Raw genomic sequence first — 13,023 nt, forward strand, 5'->3', positions numbered from 1 at the left:
TATATATATATATATATGAGAGAGAGAGAGAGAGAGAGAGAGAGAGAGAGAGAGAGAGAGAGAGAGAGAGAGAGAGAGAGAGAGAGAGAGAGAGAGAGAGAGAGAGAGAGAGAGATCTGTATGTATATGTATTGTAGTAGTCTGCGCGCGAATTGTCGCTTCAACGGCTTGCACGGGCGTGTATGGGCTATTGGCTATCCAGTAGTATATACAGATCAGTGAGACAAACACAGGAGAAGTGACAATGGCGGGTGATTCCAGTACAACAACATCACGCAAAATATTTTGCTGTAAAAGCTAAGGAGGTTGCGCAAAACGACTACAACACGGCTATCCGCCATTGTTGACAGACTGTGCAGTCACGCGAGAATTGGAGCATATGTCATCAAACTGGAGGAGTATCCCGCATATAGTGTCCACATTGGAACGTACGGGGCGCGTTTTGGAATCTTTCCACTCTGGAGCCCGGTTTCGAAAGTGATCGGTTTCAAGCTCCGAAATGGCGCCGCCATGCGGACAAACGGCCCAAACGGTAAGAAACTTGTGTGGATACATTGAAACGGGCTTTCGTGTGGACGGGGCCTCAGATCCCTGCTTTCTTACAGTCCTTGTCGATTAATTGTCGATATATCATGTCCATGTCCTTGCCACGTCGTGTTCCCCGTTCAGTAGTTTGTTACTGTGACTGTTACTGTGTGATGTTCTTGGACTTTGTTGATTTTGTGTTTTGGGGGATTTGAGTACCTTGTTTGCCTTTTTGTTTTTGTTAAATTAAATTATTTTGAGCACCATGTGCTTCCTCGCCCTGCTTCCCTGCGCTTGGGTCCACCACAACCGCCATAAAAATTTTTCTTTACAAATAAAGTGATTTGCAAAACCTTTTCAACCTATATTCAATTGAAAGAACACACTACAAAGACGCGATACTGTTAAAATTAATAAACTGAATAAGGGGGCATTTGTGCCACTGTTTACATCACCTTTCTTTTTAACAACTCTCAATAAACTGGGAACTGAGGACACAATTGTTGAAGCTTGTAGGTGGAATTCTTTCCAATTCTTGCTTTTGGTTGTACATCAACCAAGAGTGCTTGATAATGTGCCACACATTTTGAATGGGAGACAGGTCTGGACTGTTGGCAGGACCGTCTAATACTCTAATACTACGACGCTACGTTCTTGTCACATTACAGAATGTGGCTTGGCATTGTTTTGCTGAAATAAGTAGGGACGTCACTGAAAAAGATGTTGTTTGAAAGACTTTTCAGCATTAATGGTGCCTTGAGATCCACACGAACAAACGCCCACATCATTACAGATACTGACTTTTGAACTTTGCGATAACCCGGATGGTCCTTTTCATATTCGATGATCTTTGATTTCTAAACATAAACTTTGCATTTACTATTTAAGCTGTATAACACTGTAGTTTCTACAAGCATTTATCAGTAATACAGTGAGAATGGAGAGAAATTGTAATATTTAATTTGCAAGTCAATTTCTTCCAGCAACCCTAAAATTTTAAGTTTGCTTCTAGTAAAAAATAAAAATGAACAAAAACAAAACTATCAGAGGTAAACCAGCTTATCAGAATGGATTGTTTTTGAATGAAAGAAGGCTTAGTTATATTATCTGTATTCACAATAAAGGAAGACACCACAGTAAACAACATTCTACAGGTGCATAGATTTTAACATTCATCCACTGCATGTCCTTATCAGAGGCACACACATTACACGTGTAAAATAATAATGTACTCATTTTTAAGAGCGTGCAGATGGATCAAATAGGACTGATAGAGAACTGACGTTCAGTGGCTGCCAATACCTTTTTCCAAAGGCAGCTTAGCAGTTCTATTCATGGTACAGCAAACTCTCCCAATCATTTCATTAATACTACAAGCAGGAAATTAAACAAGTTGACTTTTGTCATTTCCAGTCTTTGACTGTCGAAAAACTTTTTAAATCAGACCCCAGAAAAATGACACTTTTGACATTTTCATCTTCCTTGCCACAGTTTTTCCCTGAAGTCATTCTGGCAGTACAATTTAGACCTGACTCTAAAGGGAGTTTAAAGTGGCTGAGCATTTTCCACCTGTCACCCTTTTCTCATCCCTTGATTCCAAAAATAACAAGGAAGAAAAACTTCTATCAGCCCCCAGTTCAAATCTGCTCCAATCATTCCAGGGTCTGGCATTGAACCTTATTTCAAGGATTCTCCAGCCACCTGTCCAATTTCTTCCAGTCCCCCCCTCCCATTTTTAATTCTGCCCTGGAGTGAGGATTATGCGAAGCAAGGCATGCGTGTCAAAGGGAAATTTAGTGGGTAAAGACAGCCAAGATTGGTGGGATGAATTAAACAGATAACGTGAGGAGACGAAGTGGGGGAGCCATGTAGAGCCAAACGCCTTGCCGTTGTTGGTCATTTCAGATGGGCTTTTTTTTCCCCTCCCAACAGGACCGGCGAGGCAATATCTAAATTAATAAAGTGATGAAATGAGTTTGTGCCGTGGACTTTCTGCTGTTTGACTTTCCCATCTGGATTAGTGCAGGCTGAATGGACGCTCTGTTACTTTTGTTACAACTGCGCAATTCACTGTCGGAATTTGGCCCTGTGGTGATAAGCCTCCCTTCCTCCGCCTCCCCTCCCCCCTCCTCATTACCATCTCATTTTATATGCAGGGCCTCTGTTACCTGAGAGCCTGCTCGCACAAAAAACACGAACTATTACACGAGCTTCTGCCAACTATTACAATGAGTAGAGAACATTTAAACATAGTCTATTACATGGGATCAACTTACTATTATGCATGAGGGATACTAAGTGATTATTGCAAAGTCTTTTGGAAGGAAAAGGGAATCACTGTACGACTGAAGGACATTTTAATATGTGGACACAAAACCTACACTTAATGGCTGATCTGCACCATACATTCAGTTGGCAGCAGACAGTTCATCCATCTATTCTCTGAACCGCTTATCCCCAGAAGGATTGTGGGTGTGCTGGAGCCTATCCCAGCCGACTCTTGGGCAAGAGGCAGGGTACAACCTGAAATGGTAACCAGCCAATTGCAGGGCTTAGTGGCAGTTATAATTCTCAATTATATAAAGAAAAATACAAAGAACTAGAAGGGTGGTCCTTTCAGCATAGATTTAAGAATGTGATGTCACGTTCAAGGCCAGTATTTTGAGGGTTTAAGTTACTGATATTATGATGTCAAGAAAACACTTTAATATTAACACTGGTGTTCTTGAATTTATTTTCAGTTAAATAAAACTTCATAGTATTTGAAACTAGTTATGTTTTAATGAAAAGAATAAATGATGAGATCTTTCATACTTAAAAAAGCAAGTGAAAATGCTTCACTGAACATTTAACAAAAGACAACAAATCATCCAACTCACCTGCTGTCTCTGGCCCCCCATCGCCTGGGCATTGCAACACCCCTCGTCCCATGTGCAAAAGCAATTATAGTCTAAAAATATAATTTAAAATCTGTGAAATGGATGATAACACATGGCTGAGAACACAGTAGGAGCGAGGATGAAAAAATATTCCATTGCTATGGAAGATGTGTAATACCTTAAATGAGCATAAGGTGTCCTTCTTGCTCCACAACCAAGCAAAGACTTTTATACATTTTAACTGGTGTAAATACAAATGCATGCGACAACAGTCCAGCTTTACTGCAATTGTTAAATTTTGTGTGGTTCTGATTATAATTTTTTGAATTTCCTGATACATCTGGTTCTGTTGATTGATTGAGATCTTGGGAGTCTTATGAGGCATAATGAAAATCAAACAAACTGTGAACAAACTGGAGCATTAGCAACGACAGCAACAGATTTGAAGAATTATTACAGTATACCATCCATGGCCTTAATTGTGTCTTGCTTGATGTTGTCAGCCACAAGACAACATATTATGGTGGCTTGAATACCGGTAACCCAAAATAAATGACACTTGGGAATTTAAAGGAATACATGACTCAACGTTCCTTTTCCTTTTTTCTATGAGGCAGTGTGTATGAACATTAAAAGTGCAAATATCAATGGCATCTGATTCAGTAAAAAAAAGAAGGTTTAAGTTAATGGGTTCAAACCTTTTATCAAAATGATGACATACACTGTAGGCTGCCATATTGGACATTTTTAAGCAGTCCACGTCATCACTGTGACGTGTTTACACGGCTGTCTATTTTGGACTGCTTTACTGGTCTATTGCGCTATAAAAAATGCCGTATGGAGTCATCAAGTATTGCCATAATTTAGATGGCACTCATAACCCTCTCAGGTTTCATATTCTTCTTTCAAGAGAGAAAAAATAAGTGACTCGTGAGCGCAACCCACCCCATCCACTGTACAGTTATGTGCAAATGGTCCATTATGGTGGCATATACTGTATACAAAAACTATGATGGATTATCATCTAAATGTATGTCAACACATGGAGAGGTGCTAATCAAAGTCTGAAAATATTGGAACAAAGCTCACAATATTTTTTATTCTATTCACGTCGTAATGTTGGTTCTCCCAGTTGCCCCGTAGACACAAAACATTATGTCACTTTATGTCCAAAAAAGCAATCCCCCAAATTTATGAGTTCATTTGTAGACATGTCATAGCCAAAGTCTGAAAATATTAGAACCGAACTCGCAATATTTTGGATGATATTAACGTTGGAAGCATTGTCACATTCAAATGCTAATGCATAATAACGCTTCTGACTATACAGGGTGACCACAAAGTCTGCGTACATAAGGGATTTCTCTATTATATTTATATTATTTATCATCCCTAGAATGAAGACGGCTCTGTCTAAAGAAGAATGAATCGATTTGCTACTCTTAGTAGGCGAGAACGATGGTTTCTACGGTACAATTGTGGAAGAATTTAACCTTCAATCGATTCCACGCGCATCAAATTATGCATTATAAATGATGGAAATCATGTTGAAAATATTATTTATCAACATTACAAATGATTTTTATCTATTTATTTTTTAAATTAAAAAGTATTAGATTTTTTTTTTTTTTAACCACAAAGTCTGGGACTTTATGGACTCCCTGTATATCCAAAATTGTAAAGTACAGAATTCTCAGTGTTTGCATGTTTTCAGCAAATACCATAAAATGCATAATTAATTTAGAAACAAAACTAAACAAAACTCTAAATTCACTTTATACAGGGCCTTTAAGTAGCGAGCAGGTAGAGAAAGTAATTTTGCCAACTTGGAATAATGTGCTATTTATGGCCAGTTGACACTCGGCACTAGGTCCTTCTGTAATCACTTTGTCTATCCCTCTGTGTAATACCTAATAATTTAACTACATCCATTCAGTGAAAATTCCCTTGCAGGGAAAAGAACCCTGACATCTGTTTTGATAAACCTGAAATTACACTTTGAATGGAATTTTTTTTAGGGGGGGAAAAACAACATAAATCTTTGTCATTTTGTGTGTGTAGCCTATGTGTGTGCACATACAAACGTGGTCTCCAAAAACTGAAAAGCTTCAAGGGGATGAAAATGAAAAGAGAAAACTAAACAGAGTTGAAGAGACTAAGAAAAGAAGCCCAAGTGATGCTCTTGTGAGTTTCACTCAATGCAATTATGGTACATTAAATTTGAAGAATTTTCCAATCAATCCGCATTCATTAATTTGTAAGGACCATCTCATCAGACGGCAGCGTTTGCCATTGTCTCTGCTCTCCGAGCAAATATATTCCCCATGGGGTAAATTAGTTTTATGGTCCACACACACACAAAGAAAGGACACACGCGTGAATGTTAAATGAATTCTTCCCCAAACAAAATTTGAGAATTATCAATGTAATTCCTTAACTGCCATTTACAATGCACTTTGACAGCATTTGTCTAAATCCTGCAGTAGTCTTTTTTTTAAATAATGGCCAGTGTTGAGAGTCTGGACAGCATAATTACTTTTACTGCAATTGTACACACTGAACACTTTGCGAGCCGAGAGATTCAACTAAGAGATTAAGCACAAAGCTTTGCATGATTTGCAGTTATAAAAAAATATTGCTTATGAAATAGAAACCAGCGCTTTATTTTCTCTCAGAAGCAAGCCATTCTGGCCAATTCATTAAGACATGGACAGACATTTAGCTTTGTTTTCACCTATTAAAACAGTTCCCAGGTGTCTTACCAATATGTGTTACATGACAATGCAAGGACAGCTTTGCATTACCAAAACAATCTTATGCCATATTTTCACTTGTAAACGCAGCACTTCAGCACCAAGATCACAATCTACACTGCCAATTAGTGCAGATCTGTGCATGTTGCAAATTCAAATAAAAAATATTTGACTCTCTTTGGACAAGATCGGGTAGGCGTCAGTAGAAGACGTGAGGCGGAGCTAGAGTGTTGAGGGGAGAATGACTGAGGAAGCGAAAATGGCGACCGGTTGCAAGCAGCGCATGCTTGAGCATTTTTTTCAAAGACGAAAAGCATCGACCAATGCTAAAGAGCACATTGATGATGATGATGATGGTGACTCCGAGGATGACGCCGAAGTTGGAAGCGTTGACGCCGAAGTTGGAAGCGTTGACGCGGCGACTTCAATCGCGTAAAGCCTCACCGGCTAGCGATGCTAACGGCGGAAAACGAGCACTTCTGCACAGGCGGACGTTCAATCGGACGATGAAGAGTACCCCGAGTCCAATGCATATTCATCGGAGGAGTGGGTACAGTCTGATCACGGAGAAGACACTGGTTCTGGACTACGATGCCACCATGAATGGAGTGGATAAGATGGATCAGAACATCTCTTACCACCTGGTATAGGAACTGAAGGACATGAGGAAGCCAGACGTAACACCAGGTTACCGTATCATGATCCTGAGAGTAGACTTGATGACAACATGGCCAAACACACACTGCAGTATATACCTGCTACTCCCCGGAAAAAAAGGCCGGCAAGAAAGTGCACGCGAAGGGGCAATCGCAGTGACACTAATCTGTGGTGCAAATCCTGTTGCGTCCCCTTGCAAGCAGGGGAGTTTTACACAATATACCTCACAAAAAGAAAAACTGTGTCGTTGAAACATCCACACAATTGTAAATAGTACCACAGTTGCACACATTTGTAAATAGTTTGCCAAATTGTTTTGTCAAATTGTTTTGTCAAATTGTTACACTGTTGAATGTAAATAAACTTATTTTGCTATCAAAAAACACTTTTTCATTGTTGGTGGTAGTGTTTTACAGAAGTAAAGCACTGTTTAGATGTTTGTGGCATCATTCATGGAAAAAAAAGGTGTCAAATTCACGAGAGTGCATGAAATAATATCGTTTCACTAAAAGCTTGATTTCTCCGTATTTTGGTCCAAAACAGAGCATTTGGGGGAAACTAACCTATTTTCTATTGTTGATTACTGAAGAACGGAATAAGGTAGAAACAAACTTTTTTTTTCAAAACAAAATGTGCAAAGATGCCGCATCGTCCAATTAGCTCGAAGTATTGTACAGCAAGCCCCGCCTGTCCCAAATGGGTCTGCCTAGTGAAGTACCAGATTGATAATGTGAAGAACTCCCTCGAGTGAATCACAATTATCAATCTGGCTGGCAAGGTAACCTTTAGGGGCACATGCAGGGCTTCTAAAGCATAGAGAATGCAGCACAGCACTGACTAACTAAAATCAATCACTCAGTCTGGTCCTGAATGCAATTTGTCCAGACACACACTGGAATTTGCGCTAATCTCTGATGCTAGATCCACTGCCTTATTTCTCATCAAGAAGCATTATCCATGTCCGGGAGAAAATGAATATCATGCTGAGAAAAACTCTACATAGGAACGCTGACCCCTTATAAGTTCACATAAGTGAACCCACACGAATGCACCCCCACGCACAGAGATACCATTCCTGGGAGATGGCGGCGATTCATTTTGTAGGACGCAACAGAACTAATTTTGTGAGTGAGCCTCGGTTAATGAACAGAGCTTTGATGTGTAAATCCTCTAATTCTCCAGAGCTGATTTGGTCTACCTAGATTCCTTCTCAGGTGCAGGCCTGCACCCCATTGCATTCCATCTTGTCTCCAGATAACGACAAACAGCTAATAAAACCATGTACGAAAAGATATAAACACCCACATGAAGACTCCACTGAGCTATAAGGACAAAGAAAGGAATTAAATAAAGCTGGCTGATGCCAGGCCAATCGCACTGTAATGTTGTGAAGCAAAGATCTGTACTGCATTACTTTGATATCTTTTTACTGCTTATCCCACTCTTGTTTCTATTTTTACTCCTCCGTGCAAATCGGACAGTAATGATGAAACGTCTGAGTAAATAAAGTATTTGCTTTATTTCCTTCAAACATTGCCTCTCTACAGTAATTGGATTCTGGCGGGACCATCATGTACTATTCATGTCGATGAATGCACATTAATCAAAACATAATTGGACACATACAGCTTATAAATGGTACTGCTCCACTTTTAGTCACATGTAAATAAGCCATTTGCAGGGATATTTATTTATCCGACTTGGGTCATGCATAATCTGCACACAAGGCACAAAACTGCTGCTGAGGTATACTCCGCTCCAAACGTATACTGGAACAGTGACACAAATCCTTTATTTATTTATTTAAATGTATTCATTTTTGAAACGCAAAATACTACAACGGAAACCTTGGACTGTTGAGCAACTGAGGTTTCATGCCATGCAAGAAAAGTAAATAATTCCACCTCAAACATCCTCAGTTCCCAAACGCTTGTTGACTGTTGTTAAAGGAATGGTGATGTAACACTGTGATAAATATGACCATGCCGCAGCATAAAATTCAAAATAAGTGAATATTTGCACACACGAAAAATAAAACTAGAGCTGCAGGCAGCTATAAAGGGCCCTTGCAGCCCGGGTAACTTTGGGTTACTTGCAGGTTGGGGTACTGGCACGTTGGGGTAGTGGCACTTTGGAAGCAGAATTTCGTTGAAAATGGCATAATAACATATAGAATAATTTTGTCGCCAGATGTGATGAGTGTGTAAAGTTTTTGGGTCAACGATAAGACCCTCAAAAATAAGCGTCCTATATATATATATATATATATATATATATATATATATATATATATAGGACGCTTATCATAGTTATTTTTACTCTTACTTTATTGCTTTTATTGTCCATAGAAGGCATCAAAAATAAATAAATACATAAGTACATATGAATGGATTGTTCTGAAGTCACTGAACATTTTGAGTGGTGGAAAGTAAAAAAATTATTCATAAATGACTTAGTTATCACACTTACAAAGAGTATCCAAATTTTGGACAATATACTTTATGTGTCATAAAAAAAAAATTGTCGACCCAAGGGCTAGGTGGCGCTATATTTATAACTGAATATTGTCATAGAGATACCTTCAGGTCATGACTATAAACATACAAGTGAAGTTTGGGATTTTTTGAAGCATCTATCGGGGAGTTATTACGTATTTTGTCTTTCATAGCGAAGGAAATATGAAGCACAAAATATGATGCCCCGACCACGTCATATAGTATTTAGAAAACTCAAGATTATTTTCCCCTGTTAATGGTCCAGGTCTTGACATGGTCCAGACCAAGATTGAAGTCAATTGTATCAAACGTGTAGAAGAAATGAGCAAGAGTATGCCCCCTGTAAATGTTCATAAAATTGGCAAAAATCGTACATTAAAAAATCCGTAGCTCACTCCCTGTTCATCTAAGCATATGGGTCCAAGAGACTTTTTTGTAGGTCTTGGGCTCCCTCAAATACCAAAATTATTTTGTAGATCTTGCTTAAACGTACAACCGGGAATTTATAGGGGGCGCGAGAGAGTAATTTTTGTAAAAATCGCACAATACATGATAAAATATTGCTCATTTGTGAGGCCAGATGTGTGTGCCAAGTTTCATGAGTCTCTGTGTTCGTTAAAGCCCTCAAATTTGGCATTGTTTTTTTGGCAAACAGTAACGTGCTACGCCCACAAGGATTCGCGAAAACTCACAAACTTCGTGTTATGACATCATGAAGGCCTAAACACTCTTGTGAGCAAATATGAGGTAGATCCAGTTAACCTGGTTGGAGAAAAAAAAATTGATTTTTTTATTATTATTAAATAAAAAATTGCCAGTAAGTGGTGCTATCAGCACGAATAAATATAAGTTTGTAACATAACATCTTAAGGCTTTTCTGACAAAATTTCAACTGGATCCCTCAAACGGGCTCGGCACAATAGATGAAAATGTAAAGTAGGACATTTCTTGTCACCACTAAGTGGTGCTACATGTATAACCAAATATTATCATATAGATGTTTTCAGGCCGTGGCTATTAAGCTGCATGAGAAGTTTGGGATTTTTTGGAGCAGCGGTAGCTGTTCTGGCCCAAATAAAGTTGATCAATTTGAACATTAAGTATTTTGTCTTTGTAGAGCATTTAATTTAAAGGATTTGCAAATCACCAATTATAACATCCCAACTTAATTGGAATTAGGGTTTGAATGAGGCCTGATATAAATCTCTCTGAACTTCTGTGAAACGAAGAAGTCAACTAGAAAAAATACCCTTTAGACCTGAAACAACTGAAGCAGTTTTCTCACCATGAATGGGCCATAATACCTGTTGACGGGGGCAACAATCATTTGATAGCAGAGATTCAAAGAGATCATTTTTGTCTAGGCCTGTTTTGTTTGTAAATTACCCACCTCTGCAAACTGATTTTCACAATGATCATGTGTGTGATTAACATTGAGAGCCATGCCATAAGTAAAAGGAAGCAATATATATCCTTACTCAACCACCTTATGTTCTTGTTATTTTTAAGCAATAACTATTTTTTCAACCTGAATAGTCTGTAACATGTTATTAACTGTATTTAATTGACATTGTAAGGTTTGTGGCTAAATGAATGAGTGGATGCATTTCATATCCACGTTACATAAGATTAAATGGAACGATACACTGCACCCGTAAAGATCCTTCCAATATTATTAAACAATTTTGCATAACATTCATTAAAAAAAACATCTACAGCTCAGCGCTATTAATAACAAAAGCCACCGCCGTATATGACAGTAACTGCTTAATGAGATAAATATGACAACCAAGACAAGCCAATTGACATGAAGTACAGTAATATTCACATGCAGGATTAAAGTAGTTTTATGATGCATTAATAGTCTGTCTTAACCACATCACAACTCTCGCTCTTCATTCATCTGTTTCACGCTACAAGATTGAGACCAGCAAATTACTTTCTTTTGTCTCCATTTAATCAAGCTAATGATGCCCGCCCAGGAAAGATAATCAACTCTTCTCACCACAAAGGCCAATAAAGGAAGAGTGTGGAACTTGATTCAAGAAAAGCTAGCTACCCTAGCTCCTAATCCTCTTTCTTGATATAGCTGTTTTTTTCTTCTGTTCAACCCTGCCTCTCACTTTTTATCTACTCCTTTCTGCCCTTCAAAACTGCTGAGTGACCTTGAGCTCCTCCCCCCATTTTGCCTCTTCTTCTTTTCTCAATCTTCATATAAAATCGCTTTTCCCACAACCCTTCATAGTTTTCTCTTTAACCTATGTTAAAAATGTACATTTACGTGATATACTATATAAACTCACCAGTAGTCTGTCCACAGCTCATCTTCAAAAATGTCCTCCGGGATAGGATCAATCAACACCAGGTCTGTCACTTGCCTGACAACAAAGAGGGGACACATATAAATATCTGTGTCAATACTCAGTCAATCATCAGGTCATGGCAAAAGTTGAAACTGGATGTTTCGACTTTAATTCTAAATCTCGGGTGCAGAGTTCCCCTAGTTACATGAAAATATATATATAAACACAACACGTTTTTTGCTCCCACTTTACCTCCCTTAGGCTGCCCACAACGAAAGAGAACTCTAAAAATGCAGTATTATTCTATCAGGGAGGTCAATGGGTCAGAAAACCCGTCATGATGTAACCACACAGTCCAATACATCTTCACATAGAGTTGATCAGCTTCTCGATTGTGGCCTACAGAATGTTGTTCCATTCCTTTGCAATGGTCGTGCAAAGTTTCTGGTTATTGGCATGATGAACTGTAAAATGCTGTCGTACAGCTGTCGTGAAGATGCTGGATGTAAAAGTCCACAGTGGCGTTTGACATACTCTCTCTGTGGTTGTTTGTATTGGGATAGTCATTGGGAATGTATTCAGACAGCCCGTCGCATCACAGACCTGGCTCTGGGTGCTGGGTTCTGCCTGATCCACATCCTCCAGGGACCTGGAACACTCATGTTTCTCAGCAGCCTTGTTGGTGTTAATTAGCCGCGTGTTAGCATGCTCGTCCATTACAATGAGTTTCATTCCCACACAGTCCATATACCTCTAGTCTTTGCACTTTAGTTTCCAGCGCAATAATCTTCTGACAGAGTTCGCTGTAATCATACATGGGTAGCAGAGGCATCTTGTAGCCAGCTAGCTTCAGCCATTTGCTAATTGTAATGCCTGCTAACTGTACAGACCACATTCACAGAGTAACAATAAAATGGTTCATCTCAATTTCTCAAAACAAAAACAAAAATATTGTTCCTGTGATCTAAAAGTAACCGTAAAGTATATGTTATGCTGTGGAAGTGTTATTGGTATCATAGTATCAGAATATTTAAGTCAAAGTTTGAGTACAGATGTACATTATCAGCAGATACTGGTACCGGTATACTGTGTCCCTTATTTTGCCATTAATGTCCACAACGAAATGTCCTCTCTCTTTAAGATGCAAATGAACCACAGACTCTGGACCCCAGGAGGCTGGCCTCCTATGTTTGCCATGAATTTCTGTTTGCTTGCTTGTTCTCGCTAATGTAGTGGCACTTGTCACTACACTGCACTGCAAAAACAACATTGCTGAGATTGCTTCTAGGGATTTTGTCAACAACCCCCATGTGACCATCAGCCTGGGGGACACACCCGCACCCACAGCATAAATGTAGCAACTTTGCACCTAAACTTTAGAAGCCTTTTGAAGTCAAGGTGAAATGTATTT

At 39.0% G+C, this 13,023-nt stretch overlaps 1 protein-coding gene across 1 annotated transcript in view; it reads right to left on the bottom strand.

Annotated features, from left to right (window-relative positions):
• The window catches only part of LOC147171923 (uncharacterized), a 30,731-nt gene that overhangs the window by 9,083 nt on the left and 8,625 nt on the right, over positions 1–13,023 (bottom strand). The window contains exon 7 of the mRNA XM_086078806.1: positions 11,613–11,687. Within this exon, the coding sequence (XP_085934932.1) occupies positions 11,613–11,687 (75 nt within the window). The remainder of the gene's footprint in view (positions 1–11,612; positions 11,688–13,023) is intronic.

The sequence above is a fragment of the Leptonotus elevatus genome, chromosome 6, assembly GCF_054856555.1.
Source record: "Leptonotus elevatus isolate MCC_2025b chromosome 6, RoL_Lele_1.0, whole genome shotgun sequence".
In the NCBI taxonomy this organism is placed as follows: domain Eukaryota; kingdom Metazoa; phylum Chordata; class Actinopteri; order Syngnathiformes; family Syngnathidae; genus Leptonotus; species Leptonotus elevatus.